General features: G+C 39.5%; 1 protein-coding gene across 1 annotated transcript; it reads left to right on the top strand.

Annotated features, from left to right (window-relative positions):
• The first annotated feature begins 230 nt into the window (after window positions 1–230).
• On the top strand, window positions 231–12,268 carry LOC115821818 (carcinoembryonic antigen-related cell adhesion molecule 1-like). The gene is given in 5 exon segments (XM_030785604.1): window positions 231–318; window positions 9,099–9,254; window positions 10,020–10,288; window positions 10,398–10,652; window positions 12,209–12,268. Coding segments are annotated over 5 exon segments (828 nt in total).
• The last annotated feature ends 5,027 nt before the right edge of the window (window positions 12,269–17,295 follow it).

The raw sequence follows: 17,295 nt of genomic DNA, 5'->3' as shown, positions 1-17,295 counted from the left end.
ATGATTTAGTCAGTGGCTTGTGGAGTTAAGGGTTTTGTGGAACAGATGAGTCTCCAGGCGCTTTTTAAAGATTGTAAGGGAGTCGGCAGAGCGGAGTGAGTCAGTCACCTCGTTCCACCGTCGAGGAACCACCCATACCACGAGTCCAGTATTCGTGACTTTCTGCTGTGGGGCGGTGGAATCACTGTTCCTTCACTGACATTAGCGGGTGGGTTGGGACACAGGCCTTAATGTGGGACCCAGTGTATGGAGAAGCCGTTCCACTGGTTGATCTGGGAGCCAGCATCAATGAGTTAAAGGTGACGTGGGCAGATACAGGTGGGCAGTGGAGAGAGATGTAGAGAGGGGTGTGTCATGTGACTGCTTTGGTTGACTGAAGACCAGGTGTACAGTGGCATGACAGTAGACCTGCCAGAGTAGTCCAGTCTGGAGATGACCGGTGCCTGAACCCGGAGTTGGGCTGAACGCACTGACAGATAGGGTCTGATTTTCTTTATGTCAAACAGAGTCAGTCTTCAGGACCAGGAGATTGCTGAAATGTGGTCAGTCAGGGTCAGCTGGTCATTTATCATCAGTCTTAGTATTCTATCATTTATCATTTGGAAATATCACGACAGGGACCAGATTTCATGTTGTAATCCTGCAGAATGAATTTATCATTTGGGGGTATTGTGATAGCGGCGGCATCGGGTTCGAGGCCTTCTTGTATGGAGTTTGCATGTTCTCCCCGTGTCTGCGTGGGTTCCCTCCGGGAGCCCCAGTTTCCTCCCACAGTCCCAAAACATGCAAGTCAGGTGAACTGGAGACACTACATTGCCCCCTAGGTATGAATGTGTGTGTGAGAGTGTTTGTCTGTGTGTGTGCCCTGCGATGGACTGGCGACCCGTCCAGGGTGTTTCCCCGCCTTTCGCCCTATGAGCGCTGGGATAGGCTCCAGCACCCCCCGTGACCCTAATCAGGATAAGTGACTTAGATAATGAGTGAGTGGGGGTATTGTGATAGGGACCAGATTTCATATTGTAATCCTGCAGAATGAATGTTGACAATTGTGCAGATTAATTCACACAGCCCTCACTGTGTGTGGTGATGTGGTGCTCTCTGCTCAGGTGTGTGTTTGGGTGATGATGTGGTGTTGTCTCCTCAGGTGTGTGTTTGGGTAATGATGTGGTGTTCTCTCCTCAGGTGTGTGTTTGGGTGGTGATGTGGTGTTGTCTCCTCAGGTGTGTGTTTGGGTAATGATGTGGTGTTCTCTCTCCTCAGGTGTGTGTTTGGGTAGTGATGTGGTGTTGTCTCCTGGACCTGTGAATGGAACAGTAGGAGGAAGTGTTTGGATCAACACCACCATCAGACCTGTTGATAAACCACTTAGATCTGTTGAATGGACGGTCAATGATAAACACATTGTTAAATTATCTGGCCCCAACATCACTCCAGAGCCTGATTATCGTGGCAGAGTCAACCTGGACACACACACTGGTTCATTACAGCTACTGGATCTGACTGTGAGAGACAGTGGAACTTACACAGTGACCATAGTCAAACCTGAGAATGATTCATCACTGATGGGCACAACGACACTGGAAGTTTTTGGTGAGCGATGAACTTATTGAAACTTTTTCTATCTGCATTAGTCTGTAACACTCTTACACATCACCCTCTGTTTCTAACACACACACACACATACACTCACACACACACACACACACACACACACACACACACACACACACACAGACACACACACACTGAGGTAGAGGCAGAAGCCTGACAGTCAAATAATCTCTCTATAATCTGTCTATATTTAAATTAATGCTGGAAATGGGAAACATGACCTGTCAAATACAAATAACAGTTCGAATATGATAATAATATAGTGTAAACAATATAGAATGTGAACAGCTACAAAATATGATAATGAAATGGTGTGGAATGTGTACTAAACTGTGTTGATGTTGAGAGACAGAGGTGTCTTAAATCTGAGACATGAGAGACAGAGGTGTCTTAAATCTGAGACATGAGAGACAGAGGTGTCTTAAATCTGAGACATGAGAGACAGATGTGTCTTAAATCTGAGACATGAGAGACAGAGGTGTCTTAAATCTGAGACATGAGAGACGGAGGTGTCTTAAATCTGAGTCATGAGAGACAGAGGTGTCTTAAATCTGAGACATGAGAGACAGAGGTGTTTATGTCTCAGGACTGATGTGATCTGAACTCAAAGCAGAATCTGACTCCTCATGATCAGCAGATTCACATTCACAGTCACACACACAGGTTAGAGATGATTGTGATCCAAAGGAAAAATGTGGTGGGGGGGGGGGGGGGGGGGGGGGTGAACAGTGCTTCCCCCCCCTCAACTCCCATGGCTGACAGATATTCACTGCTCTGTGTGTGTACAGGATGGGTTAAATGTAGAGGTTGAATTTCACTGCTCACTGTACATAGTGTGTGTGTGACCAATAAAGAACTTAAAAAAATAAATAAATAAAGTGAAATGACACTTTTCTCTTTCCCTTTCACAGATAAGAGCTGTGCTGGACACTGCCGTGATCGACCTGGTGTTATTGCTAGTACTGTTTTTGTTACTGTTGTGATTGGTGGTCTTATAGTTTATCTCTGCTGTAGAAATCCTGTAAATGCAAATGGCCCTGGCCGTGCAGATTAGACAGAACCAAATGAACAGGCCCGAACCACCTCAACTGAGTGATAGTGAAACAATATTTGTCAGCATTGTTTGAAGTGAAAGAAAGAGGAACGTGATTATTTAAAATGAAATGAACTGAGTATTGCCCTGCTCTGCACACATGCTTTCATCAGCATTAAGTATTTAAAATATCATAAAATATTACATAAATAATCAACAGACATAGGGGTTAAATAATCGACACAGGGGTTTGATCTGTTTATCTGTCTAAATAAAATAACAGTTACATATTTATGTCTGTATTCTTTATTTAGCTTTTCATTTTTCTGGAGTGTTTTTACCATCAGTTGTTCAGTTAACCTGTCACATGCTACCATAATATAAGGAATTCTATAAACAAACAGACACACAAATCTAATTAATTTGATTAATTTTAAATTGGTGAAAGAAACAGAAATTTACACAGAAACAGATACTTACTAGTCTATATTGTTGACACAGTCTTTTGGGTCTCTGCAGTGCTTCACTGCTGGTTAGTGAGGTCATTATATAAACACAGTGTTTTAACCATGACTGTCATCAGTTATCCTGTCACATGTCCTCAGTTACTAGAATAATATAAAGTCTTATAGAAACACACTGCAGTGTTTTAACCATCACTGTCATCAGTTAACCTGTCACATGTCTTCAGTGACTAGAATAATATAAAGTCTTATAGAAACACACTTCAGTGTTTTAAGCATCACTGTCATCAGTTAACCTGTCACATGTCTTCAGTTACTAGAATAATATAAAGTCTTATAGAAACACACTGCAGTGTTTTAACCATCACTGCTGGGTAATATGAAATCTGACTGTCTGTTATAAACTCTATGCCAGTTAGTGAGGTCATTTCATCTGTCGTATGCAGTTCATTACAAACTAACATAAATAATAACATATTTCATTGCTGTGTGAATAATGTTGTATTTGTGTGTTTCCCATGATGCTGTGGGGCTAGGTGTGAGGGTTTGATGTCATTGACCAATCACTGCTCTGTCTCTGACTGTCCTCCATGTTTCCGCACACTGTCAACATCTGTTTTTAATCTTAGTCCATCTCTACACATCATCATCTAATGTTTTATGCTTTCATGTTGTCATACAAGTTTGTCCTGCACTTGTAGTGAATGGAAACATTATGACTGGAATAAACAAACTGTCTGTGACCAATCACGACATGTCCTCAAAGACCAGAGTGTCAGTTACATGAGCCCAGTGTGTGCAGAGCTCTCTTTGTGGAGCACAGCTAAAAGTTCACAAAGTGTTAACTCATTTCAAACAAGTACAGTTCTGAGCTAAGCATGTGTAGTTAAACTTCCTATTTCAGTTTTACCACAAAAATATAGTGTTGTTTTGTATTGCCATTTTTATAATTATTTTAAATTTTTTTACTGCTGGAAAATGTCATCCTTATGAACTTGTTGCCTTATGCTTCTTTGTGTTGTCATACTCTGTTCTGTTTATATGGTGTTTTAGACAGTGTTAGTTTATGTCTGTTTGTGCTGTAATATTCTGCTCTGATTATATTGTGTTTTAGACAGCGTTAGTTTGATTAAAAATCCTGTATTTGATGTTTCAAATTTACATGCCTTTTATACATAATTTGCTATTTTATAAATTCTTTTTGTATTTCTTTCTTTTTATGTACGAATGACTTGTTTTTAAGCCACTGATGTAAATCTTTTATTTTGCTTTAATAAAAATATATATTTAAAAACATTTTTCTTGAGTTGTTTTTAAACAGTGGTGCTGAGGCACTGTTTACCCTGATTTTGTAATCTGTGCAACATAAAGTCTTAATACTGTAATTTGTACAATAGAAAATCCTAATACCATAATCTGTACAATACAAAATCATAATACTGTACTGTGTAAAATAGAAAATCCTGATACTATAATCTGTTCAACAGAGGATTATAATACTGTAATCTGTACAATAGAAAATCCTAATACTGTAATTTGTACAATATAAAATCCTAATACTATAATCTGTACAATAGAAGATCCTAATACTGTAATCTATACAATAGAAAATCTTAATGCTGTACTCTGCACAGTATAAAATCCTAATACTGTAATCTGTACAATAGAAAATCTTTGTTATTCTCTGTCTGAATGTGAAGACCTCTGGAGACCACATCAACACAGTATGTATCTCAGACCACAGTGTCCTGGTCTCCATCTCAGTTTATGGTCTAACACAAACCAGTGAAGTTTATCTTTACGGTCCCTGTGTTCAGAAATGTTTTAACCCCAACTCAACACCATTAAGCGTTAGAGTAGTTTTCTCACATTTTCATAAATATCATGTTTAGTGCACAGCTGCTGCTCCTGCAGTTATGAGAAACACCAAGAGTCACCTGATGGGGGCAAAATCTCTCATAATTCTGTCTCCTGGAAGATAAAGTGAAATATCATCAGTTTTCTCTTTTGTTTGTTGTTTGTTTTAATTACACACACTCACTGCTCCTGTTAAACGTACTCACCCTTTTCATTTATGTCATTTTACTATTTTTAATGTTTTATCTCTTTAAATTTTTGGCTTTGTGTAAAACCAGTGAAATTATTTCTAGAACATTCCCCCTTAACTGAGTGTGAACTCTATGTCAGTGTGTTCTAAGAGACCAAACTCAGGGTCATGTGACAGTGGAAAGATTCATGAAGTGGGAATGAGTACAGAAGATTTAATGAGTTTTGACCACACAGGGGCGCTGTTGTGTTTAATCTCTTCATGACTCCATCTGCTGTAGGAAAGTAAAGTGCAGTTTGTCTGTATATAAAACAGTTTTCTGTATGGATTATTACTCTTGTCACTTAAAGTTATGACAAAGTGTAAGTCAATGATTAATGTTATAGGTGAGTAAATGGACAATAAGAATTCACATTTAGTTTGGGAATTTCATCTCACAGTGAGTCACTGTGTGTTTATTGTGTGAATGACAGTGTCTAACAGGCCTCATAGAGTTTTTCACTTTGCCCACACAAACACTGCTCTTCATAAAGACATAATGACAAAACCAGACAGACATGTTCAAATGGTTAATGCTCTTTTATTTCTTTAGTGTGTGTATTTTATAGCCTAAAGTGTCTTGACTAGTACAAACATTTCTAACAGACACACAGAGGAAATGACCCACTGATGTTGATGAGTGAGTTTTACCCTGTGGTTTACACTGAGTCTGTGAGAGTTGATGAGTTTGGTCAAAACCTCACAGAGAGCAGACAGAGGAAAACAGACCAAATGGAGCCCACTGCAGTGTCCTCCCTGATCATAGTCCTGTTAACAGGTAAAAATATCTCCTCATTTATGACAATAAACCATCATATGAGGCCATAGACCAGTTCATAGAGCATTTCTCTACTGTGTTAGAATTGTTCTAATGGAATATAATGTGATATATGACACTGGACCCTAGTGTCCCTGTTCTAGTTTAGAAAGATGTTTGACTAGTGTATCCTAGTGCCTGCTGCAATGTGTAAAATATGCAGTGTGTGTTTTGTGTTGTGTCCTTTTGTGTGTGTGTGTGTGTGTGTGTGTGTGTGTGTGTGTGTTGTTCACTCCTCTAACGCAGTCCCTTTACTGGTCTCTTGATGGAGGAATCTCTGTGTTAAACCTCATGGACATTCAGGTCTGTATTTTGTGGCTGAAATAGAAAATGCAGACTAAAGATAAGACTGGTCTTACAGCAGCTTATGAAAGAAACTTAAGACATTAAAACATTCAGAAGTTGTAAAAATGAAACTAAAACAATGAGAAAGTGCCATTATACTGTGAACCTATGTAATCTAATGGCTGTTTATGGGAAATAAACTTCCTGAACTTTCCACATATGATCAACATGAAGATGTTGTTTCATTCCACACTGTTGGTTTGTTCTCATGCCCTTTGTCATACAGATGTGGATCTTAATGAAAAGTCCTGGTGGAATTATGGGTAAACAGACAGAAATAATGACAAATAAAATCTATCACTGAGACCTGTATCATGGTATTTTGGTGATTGTGACAGTTGACAGTTTGACTGATTTAGGAAATGGTGAGAACTGAAATAAGATATGAGGGGGAACTGTCAGAGAGAATTCTGATTGGTCAGAATATATGTTTTATAACTGACCATATTAGGAAATACAGGAAATACAGTCTGGAATCTTATAGCAGAAAAACACGATTTTAAAAACTGTAGAAAGAAAAAGAAAAAGAAATCTAACACTGGTTTACCTGACACTAAGTATTGCATATGCTACCTGTTTTAGCTAAAATTGAAATTTTATTGTCAAGTGATGATTAATTGATCAGTCTATTTCTGTGTGTTACTGCTGTTTGAGAGTGTGTGTGTGTGTGTGTGTGTGTGTACGCGCGCGTGCATATGTGCGTCTGTTTTAGTGTGCTAATACTATGTGTGTTTATATATTATCAAACTTGTGTTAATCTCTTTAAAGAGTCTGTCATTTCTAAAACCTCCTTATAACATTTTAAAAAGCATTTTATTGTATAGATTAAAATACGTTTCAGTTATTTAGAACAAAATATGTTCAAAACCTACACAAAATTTAGAACAAAATTAATTATTTTACAATTAATTATTTAGAATAAATATTTTCTTTTAGATTTTGTTGTTGTTGTTGTTGTTGTTGTTGTTGTTGCTGCTGCTGTTGTTTTGAGGGTAAAACTGTAGAGGATGGAGCTGTATCTATGGAAGCATAGAATTGTACCAATGGAAACACAGTGGAATGGTATCTATGGAAACACAGTGGAATAGTATCTATGGGTACACAGTGGAATGGTATCTATGGAAACACAGAGGAATGGTATCTAGAACTGAAACCATGGACAGACAAACAGCTGATGGTGTAAAGAATCAGAACCAGACAGACCCGTAACAAACATCTCAACAGAGACAGACAGGTTCAGTGTTATAGTGAAGAACCTTCCAGAACCTGTAACAAACATCACAACAGAGACAGACAGGTTCAGCGTTATAGTGAAGAACCTTCCAGAATTCCCACCACTACACTCTGGCACTGATGGTATAGTTATTCACTGTACAGTGTAGTTGTGAAAATTCTGGACAGCTCTTCTAATATTAATCCCTCCTGTCTTAATGCTCTCAGACACAAACTGCATCAGTGAGGACTTCTCACTCTGAGAGATTTTCTTCCTGTTTTGAGTCTGTTTTTCTCCACTGCACAGAACCCCAGCACAAAGTTTATTAATAGTTCCAGCCTTCATAGACAATGAATCTTAAACTCATCTACATGAATATGTCCACCCCAGGATTGCGCAAGTTACTGAAAATTAGCAGTTAATTACAGTTACTAGTTACTTCTTTCAAAGGTAATTGAATTACTTTACCAATTACTGCATGTAAAAGTAAGTGACTTTTATGTTACTTCCAACTGTTTGCTTCAATTCTCTTATTAATGTATACATACCAATCAAATCAAGCCTTGACTGACCAATCAAATCAAGCCTTGGCTGTTTGGATGGAGTGGCTCCTCCTTGATCAGCGGCGATAGCACTGGGGTCTTTCGCAATTAGCTTTGTAGAAGTGTGTTGTTTTACCAGGTGCCTCAGAAGATTAGAATTACTGTTCTTTGATGTGGATAAAGTTCCGACACCTGCACATAGACTGCAACTCACCAGTATATTTTTGTGCTTGATCCCGAGGAGGGAAAAATAATGTCCATATCTCCAGGACAGCGAGCTCACATTGCCCGAACTGTCGGCCAATGTATGATTGTGCGATTCACTCATTCATTGCGCCACCGTAAGGTCGGGTGACGTCAGATCATAAACAGGAAATTGGGGGAATAGGCTGCATTTGTCCATTAATATTTTCACTCAAGACAAAAATAGGGAGTAACAAGCCCATTTAAATTTCAGTAATTGTATTTAATTTGAAAAGGTAATTAGTTACATTAACTGTTACCGCCACAAGTAGTGTAATTACAGTAGCACATTACTTTATAATGCGTTACTTCCAACAAAGATCCACACACACACACAAACACATAAACATACACACACACACACAGATACATTACAGCATAGATCTCCATTGATTAAACATTGTTACTTTCCAGTTTTTTTCTGGTATTTCTCAGAACTCAGGACAAAATATTGACTCTTCACTCCATGAGAACTGTCTTTAATCAGTCACACCGTCAGTCTCTCTCTCACACTGCCAAAGTCAAAGTTCATTCTGATTATTATAATTTAATTCTCTGTTCTCTCCTCAGGTGTGTGTTTGGGTGGTGATGTGGTGTTGTCTCCTGAACCTGTGTATGGAGCAGTAGGAGGAAGTGTTTGGATCAACACCACCATCAGACCTGCTGATAAACCACTTAGACTTGTCAGATGGACATTTAATGAAAAACATGTTATTACATCTGACCCTGATGGTGTCACTGAAGAACCAGTTTACCGTAACAGAGTCAGACTGGACCCACACACTGGTTCATTAGAGTTACTGAGTCTGACTGTGAGTGACCGTGGAGAGTACACAGTGACCATAACCAAAACTCCTGCTGATCCAGAGCTGACAGACAAAACTACACTAGTCGTGATTGGTAAGAATCACTTCATCACCACACTGGTCACAACCTCATTTACATATTACATTAATTTATTCACATTTAATATGTAAATGAATGGGGGTAATATTGATTTAATAACTGGTCTAGAGTAACAGGACCCAGGGCTGTTTCATGTAAAGATGTGCGCTACTACAGATTCACTTAATAAATGTAAAGTCCATTATAATCCACTATAATATGGTTCTATACACTTCCTACAGATATGTATGTGTTGATATTCTGTAACACGTTTAGATTACATTACATACAGTCTCTCACTGACTACACTCACATGACAGAGACAGGATGTTATATGACATTACATACAGTCTGTCACTGACTACACTCACATGACAGAGACATGATGTTTATATGACATTACATACAGTCTGTCACTGACTACACTCACATGACAGAGACATGATGTTTATATGACATTACATACAGTCTGTCACTGACTACACTCACATGACAGAGAGATTATGTTTAACCAAACTCTGAGCAGGTCTCTCACTTCACACTAACAGTCTGGTCACTTTCTCATTCCTCTCCAATCTGATTAAAAACTCAACTTTGACTAAATCATTTTAATAGTTAATCCTTACTGATGAAGATCATTCATAATGAATATAAATGCCATTTATTAAATATCCATTCTCAGGTCCTCAGTGTCATTTTTCTGCAGTGTGTTCAAAGCCAAACTTTCTCTTTCACTCCTGAATCTGTTTTCACTGAATAATTAAATCATTTCTCCTATAGAGAGAATATCTGGAGTTTCCATCACTGGTCCAACAGAACCCCTAATAGAAGATCAAAGTTCTGCTGATTTAACCTGTGAGGGAACTGGCTCCATCATCACCACAGAATGGATGAAGGATGGTCAACCTCTGTATTCTAGCAACAGCATCATCTTCTCTGCTGATCTGAGATCAGTGTCCATCGGTCCAGTGAAGAGATCAGACAGTGGAGAATACCAGTGTAGACTCAGTAACCCTGTCAGCTCTGACACTGCAACCTACACAATGACTGTCAACTGTGAGTATCACACACATTCGCTTTACTGATAATAATTCACCAACACAGACACTATGGAAATTAATAGAATAACAGAGACAAAAGAGATGAATAAATTAACAGATTAACACCATCCCATGATGCCTCATGGGACCAGAGAATGTAGCCATCAGTGGACAGAATGAGGTGGAGGTGGGGTCAAAGGTGACTCTGACATGCTCTGCTGAATCCACACCTCCTGCCTCCTTCATCTGGATGTTGAATGGAAGAGAAACAGGAGAAACTACAGCCTCATATTCCATAGACAGGATTAACTCCACACACAGTGGGAATTACACCTGCACATCCTGGAACAGTGTCACCTCACTCAACACAACAGTTCACCATCATTTAACAGTTAAAGGTAAAGTTTCACTGTGAGTTTATAAACACACAGCTCTGTAAACACACTCTACTGAGACAGAGCTGAAGATCCATGAAGGCCCAGAACAGTGTGTGATCTTCATCACTCTGGGTCATGTCTCCCACTGTCGTTTTCACTGTAAACACAATGTCAGTGTTTGGAGATGGAGAAATGACAAATCTTCAGAAGAACCACAGGTCCTATAGACTTTAAATGTCCTCTCTGTCTTCACTGAATATTTCTCACTGAACCAAATTACAAAGGAAAACATGACCAAAGAAAATACAGTATGAGTGATGAACCAATCAGATTTCGACCATATGGAAGCACTCTGCGGAGGATGTTTGGTCAAATCCCTAAGAATAATGAAACACATCACAATATGTATACATCACAGAGACATATAAACAATTTACTCTTATTTCCCTCTCTGTCTCTCTGTCTGCGGTGTCTGTGAGGGGTAATGTTTACACACAAAATGATTTTCATCTCTTCAGCATATGTTTTTTGACTAACTGTAGTTGCACCTTTCCATCAGCTTTCCATCAAATGCTACTTATGTGCTTTACAGTAACCATGACGATGGGAGAGCTCTATAGGACTGTGACATCATCACTGAAGATCATTGTTATTCTGGTGGCCACAGTGTTCCTCATCAGGAGGTCAGAGACCATGTCATCTTAGGACATCATCACCTGTAGTCAACACATGCTCCATCACTCTCTACAGCTTATCAAAACACCATCAAAATATTCATATCTGTCATCTTTATCTTCTCAGGTTAAACTCCAGTCACACCAATAACACAACATCCAGGATGGGTGAGGATCACTTGAGTTCTTTCTGTTAGTTCAGCATCTACAGTGAATGAAAGTTTAGTGTTTCAGTACAACACTGAAACATATGTGAGTAAGTAGGACAGTGTTTATGTGGAGAGACTAAGAGTCCAGATACACCAGGACAACACAATGACATATGGGTTTTGATTTTAAATAAGATGACTCTAACACGTAAATGTGTTGAAGATTTGAAGATGTAATCAAAGCCCTACATCTCTGAACAATGTAGCTTCTAGTGATCCTCCGTTGTCTGTGTTATGACTTGTTCACCTTGGAGGAAGAGGAATTTGATGTGAAAGAAGGAATTTGGGAAACACAAGGTCAAAGGTTGGCAGCCATGAGGACTAATGTTTTACAAAATAACCAGAGCAAGCTGGTTTTTAGTTGTCCTTGGGGTCAAAGTTTGTGGAAAGGATGAAAAAGCTCTCACAGAAGAAGGAGTCTTGGAGGCTCATTGTTCAGTGTCTGCCCAACAGCCGTCGTGCTATGTGCTACGGGAAAAAAATAACTGGTGTGAACATCTCTGACTCCGGCTTTAATTTCTGAGAAATAGCAACCACACACACTATTAAGCAACTCTGCAAGGTCTTGTGAAAGGAAAAATTACACAACTGCAGTATATCACACTGGGGTAGTAAGTCAGTCAATAAATGACATAAATATATGTTTAAAGTCTCTTGTGTCTCTTTTAGATCAAGATGACCCTGTCTGTGGGAACCAGAACTAAGTCCCTGGTTCTTCTCGGTTGGTGAGAGCTGAATTCATTCATTTACACTGGGATGTAATGTTAAATACAGTTTCTGCCAGTGATATCTTTGATCTAATCATTTTTATTTTTTCTCTCCTTATGTTCATATCTGTTAAAGTCAAACAGGGAACTCCAGGATTCATCCACTAAGACACAGGTTTTCTGAGATGTGAACTGTGGGTGTGACAGACACAAGTGACAGTTCATCACACCACTGTTACCTGCTGAGTGACGTCTCCTCACGTCCCAAACAAACCGTCTCCTTAGTTACCTTCCCCTCTCTACTGTGGTTACTGTTAGTTCTCTGCTACATTTAGATCATGTTTAAGGATTATGTTATCTTTGATGAGAGAGTTTATGTTATTTTTACAATTTTAAAGTTTACTGCCTGTGGGCTGAGTATGGCGCTATTTTGCTCTGCTCTGTCATGTCTTTACAGTGTGTTTCTGGTTATTCACACCTAGCCCACGCAAACACAGCGCTGTTTTCTCTGCTTTGTCACGTTCGTACACTGCGTTTTCGTGTCTTTCGTAACGAGACGCAGAGGTGTGCTGGCCATCGAGCATACAACTCAACTCACAAGACACCGGACAAATCCCGGTGGACCGCCAAAACATCCATAAAGGTTTTACCGGTCCGGTCCATGTCTTTACCGACCCTGTCTGTGTGCCTGTCATTCTGGGTCCGTGCGTGTTCCGACACTGGGCTCACTGGCCAATCACGACCAATTAAGTTAATGGGCGTGAACATTCTAAACAAATCCAATCACGACCACGTTAGTTAAAGCGCGTGAACATTCTAAACTAATCCAATCACGACCACGTTAGTTAATGCGCGTTAACATTCTAAACTAATCCAATCACGACCACGTTAGTTAAAGCGCGTGAACATTCTAAACTAATCCAATCACGACCACGTTAGTTAATGGGTGTGAACATTCTAAACTAATCCAATCACGACCACGTTAGTTAATGGGCGTGAACATTCTAAACTAATCCAAAAGTAGCGCGCAGCGGTGAGACGAACAACAAAAGCTGAGGACAAGAAAATGTCAAAAAGAAACAAATAGAGAAAATAGAGGCACAGGCTTCCAAATGTAAATAAAAAATCGACGTGTATGGGTCTCAGCATCCTCAAGTGGCCAGCAACGCTATTTTCGAGGAGCAGACCGAAGCGGTGAGATGGACGTTAAATTATAGGCCAGGCTACGTGTGTTCAAACTGCTGTAACTTGTGGTTATAAAACGACCACACAGTGTTGCTACCAAATTCTCAGGTTGTACAATGTGCTAACTAATGTCTACCACCTCCTTGGTCAGGCATACAAATTTCCAATTACCCAGTATCACTCAGGTCGGCTGTGAGCGTAAAGTACATTTTCAACGGTCAAGTTCAATAAAAACAGGCTCAGAGGTAAACGCTCACGAGATCGTTTGGAGGTCCTTTCGCTGATGGCTAGAGAGAGGCACATCCTGTTCACTCTGGATGCTGATGTGATCACTGACGAAGCTGCAGAGAGAAGTGATCTCTTTAGAGAGGTTCTACTATAGGCACTGAAAGTCAGGTCAGGCCTTTTTGGCCGGCTAATCAAAAAGCAGCAAATAAACAACAAAAACAATCAAAAGCTGTTTGTTTCACTTTCTTTAATTATATTCTGTCCTGTTGAAAGATGATAAATATTTGCGTATCTTATTCGGTTTGTGTGAAAATACATGAAATACTTTAGTACCTGAGTAAAATACATCAGTTCATATGTAGGCAATGTTTTTATTTTAGGACATCATCATTGTATTTACTGTAATTATTCATTGACTTTTTTCATTTGTTTTCAGTGAGTGAGAATTAGTAAGAATGTAAGATTTTTTGTGCTGTTCTATTTTTTATGAAAGATTAAAAAAAAAGGAGTAACAATAAACATTTCTGGGGTGTTATTCACCTTAAAACATAACACAAAATGTGATAAACATTGAAATATTTTTTGTGTAAGTTAGGGTTGCAATAAATATGTAATTACATTGACCCCCCCCCCCCCCCCCAAACATAACTGACTGTCGCATACACTGTACATATTTAGTCAACTCTCACCAGATAAACCCGAGACCTTCCATTGTTCCGGGACAGTCCCAGTGGCTAAACCCAGAGCTAGTTTCATTCCCAACATATACCCTGCTGAGATGGTATTAATGCAACATACATGGGCTGTTTTGCTATACAAAATTTAATACTGACAACATTGACAACAATAAGCTGTCACGTCACTGGAATTATTTGTGGAGGTGTCTGGTTATCCGTACCCAACCCAGGTTTCTGTTCACCACCGATCCGTTCACTGTTTTGTTAGCATTTCAATTTAGTTTTTCCCTGCTTGATTCGATTTGTCACGTGCAGGAGTTAGGCTATGTTTATTCCTTGATTACTTTTACCGTTTTGACATCTTCTTGTTTGTCTGCTGACAGTTATTTTTTTAATTTCCTCACTTTCGATTTGTCATTTTCCTTGAAATAAATCTGCACACTTTTACGAAAATCCAAGCTGAGCACTGTCATTTTCTCATTTTCAGCATTAAGGACAACATCATTTCCCATAATCCTCTGACCATCTCCACACCACAGTGACTGACATCACTTCCCACAATCCTCTGACCATCTCCACACCACAGTGACTGACATCACTTCCCATAATCCTCTAAGCATCTCCACACCACAGTGACTGACACTCACTGATCTCTCAGTATGTGAGTTATCATCAATACCTCACTGTCGCTGTTCTTCATTACGAGTTGGTTTAGTTATTAAAGCGCATTATATAATGACACTCTATTATAAAGCTGACTCAGTCATGATTACTGTAGAGAAACAGATGTCCATTAATGTGTTTCAGTCATGGATTGGTCCCAAAGCTGTTTATGAGTTCATTTCTCTCTTCTCCTGTCTTTACAGCGAGTGACCACAAGAGGGCAGAACGTTGGTCTTTAATTGATGAGAGATTCGGGTAAATTCTGTGTTTAGCAGGCACAGGCTAAACATTTACAGTTCCTGCGTGTGCTGGGCAGTGTGCAGTGAAAACCTCTTTATTTGTCATCAGATGTTCAGAGGTTCATATTCATTTATAGTGAAAAAATTCTCAATAGAAGTTTTGTGGGTATAATACATAATACAAATACCAGTTCGGAGAGTCAATGTGACTATGAGGAGTGTGGTGTATGAAAAGTTTTCCATATGAAAAACTGTGGGGACCCCTTATGTGGTACAAAATTTAGTAAAACACAACTTAGTTACTAAACTTGCACATTAGTTGCATCATGTGACATGCATGTGTCTGTCAGTGAGTGAGTGTGTGTGTGTGTGTGTGTGTGTGTGTGTGTGTGTGAGTGAGTGAGTGAGTGAGTGAGTGAGTGTGTGTGTGTGTGTGTGTGTGTGTGTGTGCGTGCGTGCTTGCGTGTGTGTGTGTGTGTGTGCGCGCGCATGTGTGAGTGAGTGTGTGTGTGTGTGTGTGTGTGTGTGCGTGAGTGAGTGAGTGAGTGAGTGTGTGTGTGTGTGGGGGGGGGGGAGAGAGCTGCTGATTAAAATGACTGAAACCTGACTGAAATGTTTGGTGTTTGAAAGGTGTTTGGTCTTATTAATCATACTGATATCACACTGTATCAGTGTACTCAGACAGTACTCAAAGAGTATCAGTGCACTCAGACAGTACTCAAAGTGTGTCTTTGTACTCAGATCATACTCACAGTGTATCAGTGTACACAGACAGTACTCGCACTGTATCAGTGTACTCAGACAGTACTCACAGTGTATCAGTGTACTCAGATAGTACTCACAGAGTATCAGTGTACTCAGATTATACTCACAGTGCATCAGTGTACTCAGATAGTACTCACACTGTATCAGTGTACTCAGACAGTACTCACACTGTATCGGTGTACTCAGATAGTACTCACACTGTATCAGTGTACTCAGACAGTACTCACACGGTATCAGTGTACTCAGACAGTACTCACAGTGTGCCAGTGTACTCAGACAGTACTCACAGTGTATCATACTCTGGAGCAAAAGCTGAGATTGTATTTCAGGCTAAACAAATGTAATATATTGATGGAGTCTGTTTGTGAAATCTGAGATTGCATTTCAGGGTAAATAATGTAATATATTTGATGGAGTCTGTTTGTGATTTGTTGCTGCACATGTCAGTTAGTTCTATAAAATAACTTTGATATCAGATAAAGAAATCTACAGGTCATGTTCTGTTTCTTAGTCAGTTTTTCTGCTTTCCTAAAAATGTGTGATGTCAAACTAGCTGCAGTGGAACTTTAATGTTGTATAAAGTCAGTGATCTTCAGTCACTCATTCTACCGCACTGCCATTGCCTGACCACTAGATGGCAAGCTTTGTCTATCCCTAAACAAGCCAAGCTGGGAAAGACAAAGACTTGTTGACAGTCTAGCGCTAACATAAAAACACTTCCTTTTTCATGGATAACTAGCTGACAGATTAACACATAACACCACACAGTCTGTATGTGTTTACTTTATAAGAGAAGTAATAGGGTTCTCTGTCTCTCTCTTTGAGCATATGTGTGTGCGTGTGTGTGTGTGTGTGAGTGTGTGTGTGAGTGTGTGTGTGTGTGTGTGTCTGCACTTACACATTCCAGAACTCTAATAACAGCACAAACTGCTGACTGTTCATGCATATGTGGTTGACTGAATGGACACACGTCTGTTCTCCATCTCATCTGTTCAGTCTATGCACATGGCGTTTAGATCAGGAAACCTGCACAGGTCTGTAACAGTGAAAGACGCCAACACCGCAGTCTCTCTGAGGATCACTCTGCCACACAGTTACCCCACCACACAGGCAGGTACAGCCAATCAGATTATCACAGTAAACAACTGGCATCTGACTGAAATAGGAAACTCTCTCTTCCTGAACTTCACTCTTTATTATGTGCAAAATTAGCGATTAAAATAATCAATTCTCTCTAAACATTGCAAAAGAGAAGAGGAACTGTATGTTGTGGTCAGTGAACATGCAAAATT

This window comes from Chanos chanos, chromosome 9 (genome assembly GCF_902362185.1).
Source record: "Chanos chanos chromosome 9, fChaCha1.1, whole genome shotgun sequence".
NCBI classification, from domain to species: Eukaryota; Metazoa; Chordata; class Actinopteri; order Gonorynchiformes; family Chanidae; genus Chanos; species Chanos chanos.
Note: the sequence above shows the minus strand (reverse complement) of the source record. Positions and strands in the feature narration are given on the sequence as shown.